The sequence below is a fragment of the Esox lucius genome, chromosome 5, assembly GCF_011004845.1.
Source record: "Esox lucius isolate fEsoLuc1 chromosome 5, fEsoLuc1.pri, whole genome shotgun sequence".
Lineage (NCBI taxonomy): Eukaryota > Metazoa > Chordata > Actinopteri > Esociformes > Esocidae > Esox > Esox lucius.
Window position 1 is genome coordinate 22,439,498 of NC_047573.1, and position 18,496 is coordinate 22,457,993.

At 42.1% G+C, this 18,496-nt stretch overlaps 1 protein-coding gene across 4 annotated transcripts in view; it reads right to left on the reverse strand.

The window, feature by feature from the left end:
- srbd1 (S1 RNA binding domain 1) overlaps positions 1–18,496 on the reverse strand; it is an 87,437-nt gene that overhangs the window by 64,334 nt on the left and 4,607 nt on the right. For 2 of the 4 annotated variants that reach the window (XM_010888784.3, XM_010888785.4), the window contains exons 2-10: positions 17,077–17,224; positions 15,244–15,311; positions 14,670–15,102; positions 14,159–14,413; positions 9,898–10,064; positions 3,617–3,734; positions 3,127–3,265; positions 2,419–2,515; positions 1,706–1,877 (exon numbers count right to left, since the gene is read on the reverse strand). In XM_010888784.3, the coding sequence (XP_010887086.2) occupies positions 1,706–1,877; positions 2,419–2,515; positions 3,127–3,265; positions 3,617–3,734; positions 9,898–10,064; positions 14,159–14,413; positions 14,670–15,102; positions 15,244–15,311; positions 17,077–17,079 (1,452 nt within the window). In that variant the 5' untranslated portion in view covers positions 17,080–17,224. The remainder of the gene's footprint in view (positions 1–1,705; positions 1,878–2,418; positions 2,516–3,126; positions 3,266–3,616; positions 3,735–9,897; positions 10,065–14,158; positions 14,414–14,669; positions 15,103–15,243; positions 15,312–17,076; positions 17,225–18,496) is intronic. The other 2 variants (XM_010888787.3, XM_020046238.2) reach the window with 1 other exon arrangement.

Here is an 18,496-nt window from a genome sequence, read left to right on the forward strand (position 1 = left end):
TATTGTAAAAAATATTGTATTCTACGATTGCCATTTTGTTAGGGAAGCAGTATCTACGTTCGCCATGAAAGCTGGACCTTGGGGTATGTTATAAACAGACCAATACAGAGGAAGGTGATTGTCTTTCAAGATTCTCTCATCCTAGACCGTGTTGAGGACATCTTGCGTTTTTTGACACAAATGTATCATTGCAAACATTATTAATTAGGACATTAACTAGTTGTGCTATGGTGAAACGCTCTTCACTGATTCAACGTTATTCAGAATCAAGGTGCAGCATTATTTAGAATCAACTGAGTCAATGTCATATAAAATGAACTAACTCCACAGCTCAGCGTTTGTGGGTCCAGGAGCCGCCCCGCTTTCTCGCTGAAGTGTGTCGTTGTGATGGTCTATCTCACCACTCACAGAATGTTTTAATCTCCACAGAAAAAAATATTTTGACCTGCAAAATAACGGTCCTGAACCATTTATATTCCACCCGACGTGTGATCCATTTGCAGTTCACCAGTGAGGAACCAAACAGATCGAGGACCAACTCCAGGAGCAACACCCTTTGTCTGTGACCAGCAGGGGGTTGGGTCAATTCCCTTGCAATTCAGGAAGTCGCCCGCCACAGTTTATAAACTCTGTCTAGTGCTGAACCAATGATGTCATCTCTATGCACAGCCGTCGTCCGCTTGCAAGGACCTGGGAGTGTCACCCTCCTCAATAAAACGCAATGACCAGACAATTGGGAGTTTGATTCACTTTTTACACTGACTACAAACGCAGTGACGGATTGGTGCCGTACCCAGCTGAATAAACACGTACATACTGACCACAACTTAACACCCTGTCCTTAATACACTGTCTGAGTCCCTGCCTGACTGGCTGCTGTACTAGGGCTAGTCTAATGTGCTAAATTAAACAAGTGAGTGTGTATTTGCGCACAGATGCCTCCTGTCACAACACATTCAACAACCTTTCCCCTTTAAACATGAGGCCAAAAAAGGTTCATTTTTGCCTGAATCCGACAGCTAGCAGGGCACCACCGGAGAAATTAACACTCAGTGACAATCCCGCGTCACAGAATTAACAACGCGGCTCGCAGCGGGGGGGGGGGGGGGGGGGGGGGGGGGGGGTACTTTAGACTCGAGCGGCCCGGCGCCTGTGTGGGAAGGGCGACGTCACCACCGTGCCTTCGACAACACGCTCGCTCGCTCAGCCGCTCTCGCTCTTTTTACCTCCTTCCCTCACTGTTTCTGCCTCTCAGGGCAGCAAGCTGCTGTCGCTGTAGAGAAACGCCTGTCAATCTCAGGCCCTAATCCAATGGCACGTCAGTGGGGGACATGTCACATATGTTAAGAGGGGCAGAGGGGGAATGACTAGGGGGACAGAGACTGGGGCGGGTGGGGAAGTGGGGGGTGGGTGGCAGGGGGTGGCGGTGATAGACCCACAGTGACATGTGGCCCCTGAACAACTCTGAGTAACCAAGCCGCCACGGGAAGGGTTGGGGGTATGGTGGAGGGGGGGGACGGGGGCACGGCTAACCTCGCCTGACGTGACTAGCATTCAGAAGTGGCACGCAGAGGGAGGGGGGGCCGAAATGACACATGCTGCCACAGAGTGAAACCCGCTGCGATCTTGGGACGTTACTCAGAGCTCACTCGTCTTTACCGGACACGCGGTGGAGCTTCGGAGTGGACAAATGGACTCGGCTCACCTGATGGTGCTGGATGCGCTGGATGTTACAGGTGAAGTCGCAGTACAGGTGGAACTTGTCGATGTCTTTGGGCTTCCCCTGGTGACCACCCTGCTCCTGTTGCTGCTGCTGTCGCTCTTTCAGGGCTGTCTTCGACACGGACGACTGGAGCATCACCATGCTGTTGTCGCACCTGAGAGAGACAGAAATGGAGACACAGAGACAAACAGTGAGGAACATGGATGGAGCCAGACATTTTCCAATCATTTTCCAATCACTTTTAATAGCCCATTACAGTGGTATGCAAACCTGGCCCACAAAGACAGTTCCACTCCATGTTTCCATTGCAACCCCAAATCAGGGACTTAACCTTCTGTTCTACCTCATCAATAATTGCACCCACCTGGTGTCCCTGGTCTAAAAACAAAAAAGTCCCTAATTGAAGGGTTGCAAGGAACAAATAAAGTGGAACTGGCTTGGAGGGACAGATTTGATTCTTAATGGCCTACAATATAACATTCAGAATGCTATATTAAGATTGTTTATTTTCTTTTTCTTTTCAATTTTGTCATTTATTTGAGATTTTTTATTATATTTTTTCATACATTTCTTTGACATTTTATTGAGAGACACAGAGAGAGAGACACACAAAATGAGAGGGACATACAGACACAGACAGAGAGACAAAGACAGAGGGTGTGGGAGATGAAGGAAGAAACAGAGGACATTCTTACAGTGATCTGATATAGGTAAGAGTCTCTCCGTCTTTAGCAATCATATCAGCCAAAATCTGCTCCACTCCTGTGGACACCTCCTCCAAAGTGGATAAACCTGAAGGAAAAACACACGCTCAGAAATTAGCCTAACTGTTCATTTTAAAAGTAGGCAATTGGATTACCACACTGCATGTGCAGTAAGATTATACTGGATTATTACACTGCAGGCGCAGTAAAATTATACTGGATTACCACACTGCACGTGCAGTACGATTATACTGGTTACCACACTGCACGTGCAGTATGATGATACTGGATTACCACACTGCACGTGCAGTACGATTATACTGGATTACCACACTGCACATGCAATATGATGATACTTGATTGCCACACTGCAGGTGCAGTAAAATTATACTGGATTACTACTCTGATCATGCCACTGGATGTGGAATCTACGAGAGAGGGGCTTCTTCATATCTTGCTAATGCATCCACATTATGGTCCGCTTTCATGGACCTTTACTGCCCTCTTGTGACCAATTAATTAAGTCTCAGTAACAATGTTTCCCAGGATTTTTATTGCATTATCGATGTTGGCGTGGCTCAAGTGAAATGCTTGTGCTTCGACCCCTAAACATCCAAGTCTATAGAAGCCTGCTCACTTCCCTGGGTGTGTGACCGCTAGAACTTTGGGTAGATGCATTTGTTGCCTGGGATAACAAACCTTCTGTCCCAGGTTTCACCCAGGCTCTCAGGTCCAGAGTGTGGGGACTCTGTAGTAAGGCCTGTGCCGCGGACTCCAGCCCCAGCTGTTTGGCGCGACGAGCCTTGCTCAGCTTGCTGCCTTTCTTGTAGGGGGCATACTGTAGGGGAACAAGCACACATCAGTCATACAGTCCAGACCACCCCATTTAGACTCTGTTTAGACCATTGGCTTTTGTCCAATCAGATCAGCTGAAAGGGATCTGTTGAGACACAGTTGAGGTCGGAAAAGATGCAATGTAATTTGAATATGCCTGGTCAGGTAGACCTAGGACAGAAATATTTTGAATCTGTGGAAACATACTAAAGCATGAGACTGTTGATTAGGTGGGTGGGTTGATTTTAAGGATAAGGATTTGTTTGTAATACAAATCCAGTCCATGATGAAAATGTCTGAAATGTTATGTAACATCCCATCCCTCCGTAACCACATGTAGACACCAGTCACCCACCACATGATCCAGTTCATCAGCGGTCCTGCAGTTCTTTAGAGCCTGCTCCAGATCGCTAGACAGGAGCCCCTCCTTCTTCAGGGCCTGACTCACAGTCTGTGCCTTCTTTGCCAAGGCACTGAAAAGGGATGGTTAACAACACACAGTTGCAATCATGACTGACAAACACGCATAAGCACTTCTGCACAAACAATCTCTCTCACATACGCACCAATTGAGTAAATAAAAACTACATTTACCCCTAATCCTTAACTTCACCTCATTAACCTAACATTTATACTTAAACTTGACCAAACCAACTATTAAACATTAACCTTCATGTCAAAACATAACCCTAAGCCTTGTCTTAATTTGTAAACCTAACCTAAATTCTAAACCAAAACCTGATAAATCTTTTTGTAAGGACTAGCCAAATGACCTCACTTCACATGATTTCCCTTGCTTTATCATCTTAGCAAAGACGAAATCACAAAAAACATACAAACACACGCATTAATACAAAGCCTTGTCCATTGGCGCCATCTAAAGGGGATGGTTTGTCAAAGCACTGATTGGTTGTAACCAAGTCTAGTAAACATGTTATTGAAATCATCCAAGGTAAAACAGGCTATTTTAGCTTGTAATAAAATGTACAATGTATATTATTTCGAGATTAAAGTAAATTTTTTTGGCCAGTTAAGTGGTTCTCATGTTATTCTTATGCTTAGGTTGTCATTATAACCTATCTGCTTGAGTATACCAACCTTGTAGTTTCTCTTCGGGGTGAGGCATTGAGATATATTTGTGTCATTGAGTCATATAAGTGACACTGAATTTAGTTTACATACATTGAAGAGTGTCCCTCATTTGTACCTGACATAAGTAGGTCTATAAAAGCACACATATGTGGAAACACCACATTTCCTAATCAAAACGCTTCTGATCATAGGTCTCCAGTTAAATCAAAAGGCTACCCTAACACTCCAATCATCCTATTTTCCTCTAACAATATAACTTTGTATGCAGTCGTATTTCACGTAACCTCACACATATCCAAGATCTGTGCATAACGTGAGTGATCAGTCTTGGGATTCGATGGTCATTTAACTACATTATATGACTAGTTCACAGGGTCAATACTTAGAAATAAACACCTGAGTGTATTTGGAGTAAGCACACATCCGGCTTGGATGCATTTAAGATCTATTCGTTTGCATCCCATGAAAATAAGCATGTACAAACCCGATTCCAAAAAGAGAAAACATTTTCTGAGAAAATGTATCACTTTAAGGGAAAAATAAGTTGATTTTAAATTTCATGGCATCAACACATCTCAAAAAAGTTGGGACAAGGCCATGTTCACCAGTGTGTGGCATCCTCTCTTCTTTTTATAACAGACTGCAAACGTCTGAGGACTAAGGAGGCAAGTTGCTCAAGTTTATGAATAGGAATGTTGTCCCAATCTTGTCTAATACAAGCTTCCAGTTGCTCAACTGTCTTAGGTCTTCTTTGTCGCACCTTCCTCTTTATGATGCGCCAAATGTTTTCTATGGGTGAAAGATCTGGATTGCAGGCTGGCCATTTCAGTACCCGGATCCTTCTTCTATGCAGCCATGACATTGTAATTGATGCAGTATGTGGTCTGGCATTGTCATGTTGGAAAATGCAAGATCTTCCCTGAAAGAGACGACGTCTGGATGGGAGCATATGTTGTTCTAGAACTTGGATATAACTGTCAGCATGGATGGTGCCTTTCCAGATGTGTAGGCTGCCCATGCCACACGCACTCATGCAACCCCATACCATCAGAGATGCAGGCTTCTCAACTTGGGTTGTCCTTGTCCTCTTTAGTCCAGATGACATGGCGTCCCAGTTTTCCAAAATTAACTTCAAATTTTGATTCGTCTGACCACAGAACACTTTTCCACTTTGCCACAGTCCATTTTAAATGATCCTTGGCCCAGAGAAAACGCCTGCGCTTCTGGATCCTATTTAGATACGGCTTCTTTTATGACCTATAGAGTTTTAGCCGGTAACAGCGAATGGCACGGTGGATTGTGTTCACCGACAATGTTTTCTGGAAGTATTCCTGAGCCCATGTTGTGATTTCCATTACAGTATCATTCCTGTATGTGATGCAGTGCCGTCTGAGGGCCCCAGTATGGTTTTCTGGCCTTGACCCTTACGCACAGAGATTGTTCCAGATTCTCTGAATCTTTGGATGATATTATGCACTGTAGTTGATGATAACTTCAAACTCTTTGCAATTGTTCTCTGAGAAACTCCTTTCTGATATTGCTCCACTATTGGTGATCCTCTGCCAATCTTGACTTTTGAGAGACACTGCCACTCTGAGAGGCTCTTTTTACACCCAATCATGTTGCCAATTGACATAATAAGTTGCAAATTGGTCCTCCAGCTGTTCCTTATCTGTACATTTAACTTTTCCGGCCTTTTATTGCTACCTGTCCCAACTTTTTTGGAATGTGTAGCTCTCATGAAATCCAAAATGAGCCAATATTTGGCATGACATTACAAAATGTCTCACTTTCAACATTCGATATGTAATCTATATTCTATTGTGAATTAAATATAAGTTTATGAGATTTGTAAATTATTCCATTCCTTTTTACTCACAATTTGTACAGTGTCCCAACTTTTTTGGAATCGGGTTTGTAGACCGAGTTGATCAAAAAACGAATAACGAGTCATGTAGGTTGGACCGATTTTTCCTTTTGTAAAGGGCTATGAGAATTCGATGTGGGATATTCAATGGATATTCGAAACCCAAGATCAGGTCCTGTTTTTCCAGACTAAGCCACACTACAACCCAGTGCATCAAACAACGTACCCAGCAGTCTGCTTATGTTTAGGGGCCGTCAATAAAATACATGCCTCAAAGTTATGAATTCAATAGCTTTTTAACCATGTGGCTTAAAAACCTCAAACCACTTTCAAATTGTTCGGAGAGCACCCCTACATGTTGTGCAGCCTTTGGATTTAACAAATACAGTTTTGAATTTTTCTAATAAACATTTGAAAATGTTAAATGTTCAATAGCTATTTTGTTGATTGACTTAGAAACCTCAAACCACTTTTAAATAGTTAAGAGAGCACCCCCATATGTTGCAAACTGAGACATTTTATTGTATTTGAAAAAAACTTCGCCATTTTGAAATTGATGCCAGCAACACGTTTAGAAAATTTGGGACAGGGGCATTTTGATCACAGTGTTGCATCACCTCTCCTTTTAACAATACTCTGTAAGCGTTTGGGAACTGAGGAGACCAATTGCTGTAGTTTTGAAAGTGAAATGTTTTCCCATTCTTGCTTGATATAGGATTGCAGCGGCTCAACTTTTCGGCATCTTCTTCGTCATATTGTTTTATGTCATAAAAACTCAAATGTGACAGGTCTGGACTGCAGGCAGGCCAGTTTAGCACCCAGACTCTTTTACTACAGAGCCATGCTGTTGTAATACATACAGAATGTGGTTTGGCATTGTCTTTCTGAAAAAAGCAAGGCCTTGCCTGAAGAAGACACGGTCTGGATGGCAGCATATGTTGCTCCAAAACCTATATTGTTCAGCATTAATGGTGCCTTCACAGATGTGCAAGTCACCCATGCCATGTGCACTAATGCACCGCCATACCATCATGGATGCTGGATTTTGAACTGTGTGCTGATATCAAGCCGGATGGTCCCTCTCCTCTTTTGCCCGGAGGACAGAGCGTCCATGATAAAAAAAATAATATAATAACATTTTGATTAGTCCGAGCACAGGATAGTTTTCCACTTCATCGAAGAGCACGGCCCTCCAATAATGGTTTTCGTCTTTGTCCCTTGTGTACAGAGATTTCTCCGGATTCTCTGAATCTTTTAATGATATTATGTACCGTAGGTGATGAGATTTTCAAATTCTTTGCAAATTTACATTGATAAACTTTATTCTTAAACTGTCAAACTATTTGCGTCTTTTACACAGTCTTTTACAGAAAGGTTAAACCCTCCCCATCTTTACTCATCCTCTCTGGGATGTTCTTTTTATACCCAATCATGTTACTGACCTGTAGCTAATTAATCTAATAAGTTGTGAAACGTTCCACCAGTAATTCTTTTAGCATTACACAAATCTTACAGTCCTTTGTTGCCCCTGTCCTAGCTTTTTTTAAACATGTTCAAAATGGGCATATCATTTTCAAAAAACAATAAAATGTCTGAGTTTCAACATTAGAGTGGGGAGAACAAGTATTTAACACACAGCCGATTTTGCAGGCTTTCCTACTTACAAAGCATGTAGAGGTCTGTCATTTTTATCATAGTTACACTTCAACTGTGAGAGACGGAATCTAAAACAAAAATCCAGAAAAATTGTATGATATTTAAATAATTAATTAGCATTTTATTGCATGACATAAGTATTTGATCACCTACCAACTAGTAAGAATTCCGGGACTCACAGACCTGTTCGTTTTTCTTTAAGAAGTGCTCCTGTTCTCCACTCATTACCTGTATTAACTGTATAAACTCCAACCTCTCCACAATGGCCAAGACCAGAGAGTTGTGTAAGGACATCAGGGATAAAATTGTAGACCTGCACAAGGCTGGGATGGTCTACAGGACATTAGCCAAGCAGCTTGGTGAGAAGGCAACAACTGTGCAATTATTAGAAAAAGGAAGAAGTTCAAGATGACGGTTAATCTCCCTCGGTCTGGGGCTCCATGCAAGACCTCACCTCGTGGGGCATCAATGATCATGAGGAAGGTGAGGGATCAACCCAGAACTACACGGAAGGACCTGGTCAATGACCTGAAGAGAGCTGGGACCACAGACTCAAAGAAAACCATTAGTAACACACTACGCCGTCATGGATGAAAATCCTGCAGCGCACGCAAGGTCCCCCTGCTCAAGCCAGCGCAAGTCCAGGCCCGTCTGAAGTTTGCCAATGACCATCTGGATGATCCAGAGGAGGAATGGGAGAAGGTCATGTGGTCTGATGAGACAAAAATGTAAGCTTTTTGGTCTAAACTCCACTCACCGTGTTTGGAGGAAGAAGAAGGATGAGTACAACCCCAAGAACACCATCCCAACCGTGAAGCATGGAGGTGGAAACATTATTCTTTGGGAATGCTTTTCTGCAAAGGGGACAGGTCGACTGCACCGTATTGAAGGGAGGATGGATGGGGCCATATATCGCGAGATCTTGGCAAACAACCTCCTTCCCTCAGTAAGAAGATGGGTCGTGGCTGGGTCTTCCAGCATGGCAACGACCCAAAACACACAGCCAGGGCAACTAAGGAGTGGCTCCGTAAGATGCATCTCAAGGTCCTGGAGTGGCCTAGCCAGCCTCCAGACCTGAACCCAATAGAAGATCTTTGGAGGGAGCTGAAAGTCAGTATTGCCCAGTGACTGCCCTGAAACCTGAAGGATCTGGAGAAGGTCTGTATGGAGGAGTGGGCCAAAATCCCTGCTGCAGTGTGTGCAAACCTGGTCAAGAACTACAGGAAACGTATCATCTCTCTAACTGCAAACAAAGGTTTCTATACCAAATATTAATTTCAGCTTTTCTGATGTATCAAATACTAATGTCATGCAATAAAATGCACATTAATTACTTAAAAATCATACAATGTGATTTTCTGGATTTTTGTTTTAGATTCTCTCACAGTTGAAGAGTACCTATGATAAAAATGACAGACTTCTAAATGTAAGTGGGAAAACCTGCAAATTGGCAGTGTATCAAATACTTGTTCTCCTCACTGTATGGTGTCTTTTTACTATTTTCTAAATGAATATAGAATACAATAGAAAATAGTACAACTTTTTTGGAAACGGGATGGTACATTCTGGTAATAAAGTGGAATAGGTCCCTACTGTGGAATCTGAGAATTGACAATTACAATGTGAATGTACATTTCATTGTAGGTGAATGTGCCTAGATAATGAGAACAACAGAAACCTCTCTGGTTAGATTATCTCTCTGTAGGTTGCGCTCTACTAACCCCAGGAATGTTTTACATTGACCATTTGGCATGAAAATACTGTCTTGGAAACGTGATATTTGCTAGGTAGACACACCCTTCAATGTATATATCAGCTTGTAACCAACATTACAGTGACAAGAGACTGACTGAGATTAGATTGAGGTTGTGTAAGGAAGACCAGGTCCGTAACCTCATGAACAAGACTTTCTAATGCTGCAATAAATAATATAATTTCTCTCTCCCTTGACAAACGGCTATGCTAATAATTACAACCACTATACGAAACGGCCGATTTCTAACACTACTAACAAAACTCACTGGATCTCCTCCAGAACCAACTGCACATCCCTCACGGCGTCCGCGTCCATGTGGTTGATCATCTCCTTCCTGTAGCGCACAATGAAAGGAATGGTGTTCTCCTCTCTGAAGAGCTGGACAATGTTCAGACACACCCACGGCTCCACTCCTGTTCTATCAGACAGCAGCTGACAACACACAGAGGAGAATGTCTCAGCACAGTGGAAGTTAAAAACTGCTCATCAGGACTATCAGCAAAGCACACTTGTACAAGATGGATTGCTGACATTTCATAGGAAGGTTCACAAATGATTAGTATTTACAGTGGGAATCAGAGATGGGATATACTGAACCCTGGTCTCTGAAAGAAAGCCACCGTCACATGACAAAAAAAACATGACAAAACCTCCACTGTGAGGTTGCCCCTGATGACCTCATCCCATCACAGGAGTGAGGTTCGTCTGGTATTGACTTTCCCTCTGCTCCTACCGCTCATACTTTCATAAATTGCCCTCCAAGGCCCTAAATCCTTGTCCCGTGTCCGTTCCTTGATCAATGCTCAGTTCAACTATTTGACAGACATTCTTTACAAGAATTCTCTGGCACAATATGGAATTCATACCTGACTCCATGATGGCAAACTGAACAGTCCCTGAGACAGCAAAAGGGCGGCAAACCATAACATCACTGTGTTTATGCTTCACAGTTGGTATGAGTTTGTCTTAAATCATGTTTTAATCATTTGTACCAGTTCTGGTGCACCTGATTCAAATTTTAGCCATTTGATATGATGGTAAGTTGAGAGATGTAATCTTTCCGTATAAGCAAATTGCATTTCTGTTTACTTAATTTGTACACTGCTCAAAAAACAAGAAACCAGACAAGCCTAGTTCAGCCGGCCCGCAATAAAAAGTGCTGTCCTCTCGAGATTCGAACCTGGGTCGGCCATGTGAAAGGGTGTGCTGTTAATCACTACACCACGGAGTTGTACATTTGCCGGGTGTCAGTATAGCCTCTTTTTTCTATCCTAAACAAATCCTGTTTTGCCATTGGTTGTTTTAACAGTTAAATTGACTAACGATTCTTACTAAGTTTACCACCAGAAATAGTGTCTATGTATGACGTTTGCCACAGGCCATTTTAACAGCGTATTAGCCAGTAATAAGGTATCTACTAACTTACTGAAATAGTCATAAGAATTGAGCAATTGCTAGCGAGTCTGCCATTTAATTTCATGTCGTAAGAACGCATTTTTTTCTTTCATTCGCGAATGACACACAATAATTATCATTAAAAGCGACAAACAATTTTTCATCAAGTGAAAAGATAAGAGAATGAATCTACCAGAAATAATTTATAAATGTCGTTGCTCTCAATAGATTCAAACTTACAGTGGATATAAAAAGCCTACACACCCCTGTTAAAATGCCAGGTTCTTGTGATGTAAAAGAATGAGACAAAGATAAATCATGTCAGAACGTTTTCCACTTGTAATGTGATATATAATGTGAACAATGCAATTGAAAAACAAACTGAAATCTTCGAGGGGGAAAAATGAAAAATACAAACCTTACAATAACCTGGTTGCATAAGTGTGCACACCCTCTCATAACTGGGGATGTGCATCAGAGGGATCTCATTGTTGAAAGATATCAGTCAGGAGAATGGTACAAAAGAATGTCCAAAGCATTAGACATACCATGGAACACAGTGAAGACAGTCATCACTAAGTGGAGAAAATATGGCACAACAGAGACATTACCAAGAACTGGACAACCCTCCAAAATTGATGAAAAGACGAGAAAACTGGTCAGGGAGGCTTCCAAGAGGCCTACAGCAACATTAAAGTGACTGCAGGAATTTCTGGCAAGTACTGGCTGTATTCTACATGTGACATCAATCTCATGTATTCTTCATATGAATGGGCTATGGGGTAGGGTGGCAAGATGGAAGCCTTTTCTTACAAAGAAAAACATCCAAGCCCAGCTGAAGTTTGCAAAAACAAAAAAGTCCCCCAAAAGCACATGGGAAAATGCGTTATGGTGAAACCAAGGTTGAACTTTTTGGCTATAATTCCAAAAGGTATGTTTGGCGTAAAAACAACACTGCACATCACCCAAAGAACCCCATATCCACAGGGAAGCATGGTGGTGGCAACATCATGCTTTGGGGCTGTTTTTCCTTAGTCAGGGTGGAGGGAATTATGAAAAGTTCCAAATACCAGGCAATCTTTGCACGAAACCTTCACACGTCCGTTAGAAAGCTGAAGATGAAGAAGTTCACCTTTCAGCACGACAATGACCCAAAGCACACATCCAAATCCACAAAAGCATGGCTTCACCAGAAGAACATTAACGTTTTGGAATGGCCCAGCCAGAGCCCAGACCTGAATCCAATTGAACATCTGTGGGGTGATCTGAAGAGGGCTGTGTACAGATGACGACCTCGCAATCTGACAGATTTGGAGCGCTTTGCACGCTTATTGCCACGTCAAGATGTGCCATGCTAATAGACTCCTACCCAAAAAGACTGAGTGCTGTAATAAAATCAAAAAGGTGCTTCAACAAAGTATTAGTTTAACCAAGGTATTGTGAGTTTTTTTTTTCTTCAAAGATATACGTTTGTTTTCAATTGAATTGTTCTCGTTGTAGGTCACAATAAAGATGGAAAAAGTTCTGACATGATTTATCTTTGTCTAAGAACCTGGCATTTTAACAGGGGTGTGTAGACTTTTAAATCCACTGTAGGTCTTCCACATGAGAAGCACTGTCTTTAACCACTACGCCACAGCATTACACGTTTCAGCAGTCGCTAGACTCCATTGAGGATTGTGTTAAACTGCCTAGCGTTTCTTTTTAAGTTTAGAGATGGGCCGTTACACAAGGGGAGCTGGAGAGGGCTGTAGAAGGGCATCAACCCTGCAGCAGGACCGGTATCTGCTCCCTTGTTTGAGGAGGAACTGGAGGAGCACTGCCAGAGCCTGACAAAATAACCTCCAGCGGTCTGCATGTTTCTGCCCAAACTGTCAGAAACAGACTCCATGTGGGTGGCATGAGGGCCCAACGTCCTCTAGTTGGACCTGTGCTCACAGCCCAGGACCGTGCAGCTGGACTGGCATTCGCCAGAGAACACCAGAATTGGCAGGTCCGCCACTGGCACCCCGTTCTCTTCACAGACTAGAGTAAATTCACACTGAGCATGTGACATATGAAAGGGTCTGGAGACGCCGTGGTGAACTGCCTGCAACATCCTCCAGCATGACCAGTTTGGCGGTGGGTCTGGGGTGGCATATCCTTGGAGGGTCACACAGACCTCCACATGATAGTGAACATTACCTTGACTGGTTTTAGGTACAGGGATGAAATCCTCAGACCCATTGTCAAAACCTATGCTCATGCAGTGGGCCCTGGGTTTCTCCTGGTGCAGGACAATGCCCGGCCTCATGTAGCCAGAGTGTGCAGGCAGTTCCTGGATGATGAAGGCATTGATGCCATTGACTGGCCCTCATGTTCCCCAGACATGAATCAAATTGAGAACCTCTGGGACATTATGTATCGGTGCATCTGACACCGCCAAGTAGCTCCACAGACTGTCCAGGAGCTCACCCGCCATCTCATCAGGAGCATGCCCAGACGTTGTCGAGAGTGCATACAGGCAAGTAAGCGTCATACACACTACTGAGTCACATTATGAGTAGCCGTGATAAATTCACAAGTTGGAACAGCCCATGATTTCAATTATTTACTTAGGTTTTTGGTGTGAATTTGAATACAGCTCTCAATCAGTTTGTGATTTTGGTTTACATTGACCGTTGTTATGTCATTTTCATCTCAATGAATTATACAATGCACAGTAAAGAAATTAAAAAATGTCCTTCATCGAGACCCGATGTGTGATTTAAGTGTTCCCTTAATATTTTTGAGCAGTGTATAAATGGTTTCAATGTATTATTATTTTTATTGTGTTACCTTTATCATGTGACATTTTTTAAATCGAAAAAATGATTTAACCTCGACACATCTCTATGAAACATGGTGGTGGGCTAGCTAAAAGGGAATATTTAATAGCAAAATGTACCGTTTCCCAGTGCATAAAAAGATTTTAACTGAGAATTTACTTCTCCAAATGCTTGAAATGGCAGATAATGCGGTATGGGACGTTAGCTATAGCTACAGACAGATTGGCACGTTCAATTGCCCAGATAGATACTGTAGTCGACCAATACACTCAATGCACCCGTTTCCAGATAAGTCAAGTTAGTCGTATTACTCCAAAGACTTACTTGAATAAGGTCCCAGTTCATATTAATGTCACTGCCAAAGCCCCTTCCTGAGATGGCCAGTTTGGTGGGCCTGCCTTGCGTGGCACTGCTGGTTTTCTGTCTCTTCAGAGAAGGCTCATCAAACGTGAAGTCTTCTGGCTCTTCCTTTTTAACACCACATGGCTCATGGCTGGACGACGGCTCCTCCGGCCACCCACCTCCCGCTCTGGATGTGATGTCATTGCAGGATCCATCAGGCACAATGAAGGACAACCTCTGAAAGACAACACAGAAGAGGGAAGAGATATAGAGGAGTATGGTAACGCTCACTTGATACACTATACATTGGTGTAGTCAGCATGTGAGGTGTCTCCTCAATTATGAGATGTCTGCTCCATCACAGCAATCAAGACAGAGTCTTTATTAAACAACACCACTAAGTCCATATATGGCTGCAACAACAACAGGCGCTTAACTACATTAATGCAATACAGCGACAGAACAAGTAATTCCTTACAAGTAAAAGACTTACCTCCTCCTTGACCCGGGCAGACTGCAGTGACCCTTTGACATCATTGACAGGGTCAACCTGAGTGACTCCTACAGCCACTTCCTCTAATGGAACTTGCTGCTGCTTAGTTACTTTTGTCGCTCTGGGAGGTTTGAGCACTCTGGGAGCTTTAGGTTCTCTGGGAGCTTTAAGAGCTTTGGGTTCTTTCGGGGGCCTGGGAGCTTTGGGTTCTTTCGGGGGCCTGGGTGCTTTGGGTTCTTTGGGTGCTCTGGGTTTCCTGTCCACTGGTTTCCGTGGGGCTTTGGGTTTAGGCATTTTGGGCTCTTTAGGTACGGCTGACTTCTTCACCGTTGGTTTCTTCTCACCTGGTGGAGCTTTCACCTCCCTCTTGGTGGCATTGGACTTTGGTTGCCATTCGTCAGCCTCCTCTTCACTCTCTGACCCTGTGTGTTGACTATTAAGGAAACAGACTTGTTGTTAAAGATTGTTCACCCAAGACGCTTAAGAAAAAATGAAAAGGAACTTTGAAAACCAAAGTTTTATATTTTTTTCTTATCAACTAAATTTCGTACATGATTCCAAAGTCTAAACTTACGGTTCATCTGAGTCTTCATCTATTTTCTGTTCTGTGTAGACTTTAGCTGTGCGAGTTCGGCGTTGCATCTAGTGAGAGATACAATATAATTGTTTTTATATTTGATATACAGTGACATGATAAACTTTTGAACATATATAATCATGCGAAAAAAGATGTATACCACCTGGAAAGTTGCCTTTGTTTACATATTTGGATATATTGAAATTCTTGCTAAATTCCAATGAGTCATCAAAGAAGGTAAGCCAATTCAACAAATTACTGAAAATGTAACTTTGAAACCATTGGGCAATTTAACAGAAACACAATTTCTAGAAAGATGTTGTATATCTCTACATTTTCCATCACATCAACAGGCTAACATTAAAATCAGGTGAACCAAAACAGGGGCAAACGATAAAAAAATCAGTAGTGAGTATTTTGGGAGTGTCCAGCCTTCCATAAAGTTTAAAAACTTGGTCTGGTTTGGTCTTAACCATATGCGTGCGTGGCAACAAATCAGGCCCAAAGAAGGAAGATACTGATACCCATGAGTCTGGGAGGTGTTACTAAGCCATTTCCAAACAGATTGAAGTACATCATTCCACTTTCCAACAGATCATCCACAAATGGAGAAATTTCAAAACGACAGGCAACCCTCATAGGATAAGTCATCACACAAAAACAGGCCAAGAGCTGCTCGAAAGATGCTCATAGAAGTCTCAAAGAACCCCAGGATAACATCATGGGATCTACATGCCTCTCAATTTCCCAAGTGCATGAGTCAATTGTCAGAAAGAAAACCATAAATGGCTGCAGTGTAGCCCTGGCAGAAGATCACCAGTGAAGAAACCATGCATCTGGTGGGGTCAATGTGCAGACTTCAGCAAGTCATTGCATGCAAATTGTTAATGCTTAATTTATACATTATATTAATCTGCCACAACATGTTTGGTGCCATGAAATAGGGGCAACATTTATTAAATCTTTCGTAATTTCTAAATGGCGGAAATAATATGGTTAAGTCTGAGATGTAGCATCAGATGTTCAGGCTTTCCCAGGGGCGCGTGGGTGGCAGTGTTGTATGCCCTTTAGTGCGCAGTCCATATGGCTCTGGATCTTTTTTTGATGGAAATTATACCAGTTGCTTGTATTTGGGACAAAGTCAGGGACCCTGGTATAGCCATGTGCAGGACAAGAATGTGACTTGCTCCAAGGGATTAAAATTAACAGAAGAGGGCATAGAACGGGAGGGCATCATCCAGGCGTTTTGAGATTCCCCCAAGTGGGCCTGATAAGTTCAAGAGCCTCCTGTTATCTCTCTGAATTCATGGTTCCCTTATTGATGTGCTCTCGACAATGTCCAGAGAAAGAAAAGCACCCCCAGATCTTGACACTCCCACCATCATGCTTGTCAGTGGGAAGTTCCTGCAGAAGGTGCGATAGTACCCCACCATTCCTAGGAATCATGCTTGACAGGTGAGATAAGGTTATTTGGTGTTTTCACCAAACAAAGAAGGTTTGATTGTGTCCAAAAAGGTCAATTTTGGATTCATCTGTCCAGAGAATGCACTTCTAGAAACCTTCAGGTTTGTCCAGGTGGTCTCTAGCAATGAATAGATGGCGAGGTTGGTAGGGCAGTTAAGACGGATAGTTTGCAACCATCCCCTTGAATGTCATTTTGATTCAACGTCCCTCTTATTGTTGAAGCATGCACAATAACTTGAGATGCAAAAAAGGATATCTGCAAATATCCAGATGCTATGTTTGGGTTGGCAAATCTGATTTAAAAAATAATGTGTGGCTTTTGTGGATATTTTGAAAGGCAGAGTTGCTATCAGGTTAAAAGCTCACCATTTGTAAATGATGTGCTTCACAGTGATGGAGCGGAAATGTTTTTTAGGTTGTTGTATATCGTTCCCAAGACAGATGTGCTCCCACAACCCTCTTCCTGATGTCTTCAGAAAACTCCTTTCTTCTCGGCAAGGTGTTTGGCATTCACCTGTATGGGTAACACCAAACTGATCAGGTTTCTTTTTTTTCTATTCATCTGAGTCCTGCCAAAACTGTTTCCTTAAGATCCTTGATTTAACCATTGCAACTTAGGGTTTTAAAAAAATGTCTGCCCTAATTCCTTTTATTCTTAAATTCTACAACATGCATGGTTTCCTTTAAAACAACATATAGAATAACTAACTATAAACCTGCTATGTATTATAAAAAGACTGGTTGTGCTTCAATAAGGATTTCATGGTGAACAAAAAAAACCATCTAGAACTGCACAAGGGGTTCACATACTAACAAGCAGTACTGTGTGTGTGAGAAGAAATATGTCAATGGAAAGACAAGGTTACATTTCTTTAGAGTATAGAAAGCTCTTTTTTTTTTCTTTGATGAAAAACTAAACTATTATAAACACTTGCAGCCTGCTCAAAGTCAGACTTGCAAGTTCTGAATGTCTGTTTTTTCCTATTCAGAATACCAAACTTGCTTGCTATCTTGTTTGCACTTTCAAAAGCAAAACACAAAAAATACTAATTGTAAATAGTACTATTACTAATGTTACTATTTTGCTGATTACATTTCAAAATAGCTTGCTTGTTAACCATTGTGTATCACAGGTAATGTTACTTAACGTAATACCATAACTGGCACACAAAGACCACACACACAAGTAATAATACGTAAACAGATTTTATTACTTAATCAGAAGATTACAGATACCATAGGAAAATTACAAGATTATCCTCAAAAAGCACACTGCACCTTCTTCCATCCAAATATGTAGGCTGTTATGTGTTAGATGTGTCTTTATTGCTATGTATGCATTTATAGAACTTTCCTCTCAAGCAAATGCTGTAGAAAAACTATCTTTGAATTAGCCAGGCTTTCCAGGTTAAGTTACTATTTCATTATTCTAAGCCATGGTATGTGCTTTGAACGAAACACAACTGCCATTTTTTCATGCTCTATAGGGCAGGGCGATAAATCTATTAAAAATGTTATCAAGATGTTAAACGATATTGATGTTAAACTTTGGTAAAGTCATATGTTTGTATAGTCAAATGTTCCTCAAATTACAACATCGCTAACAGCTAATCAAAAGGCAGCAACCAACGACACTGCATGCACGTTCAGGTATGTGCCCAGGCACTTCACCGACAGCTCGTGTGGAATTAAAGGTCAAGATGTATCAGATGAATAACAATAGCAATTTGGAAGAAATAGACGAAAATGAATAAATTGTAACTAAAAAAGGAAGCACCACCTCGGT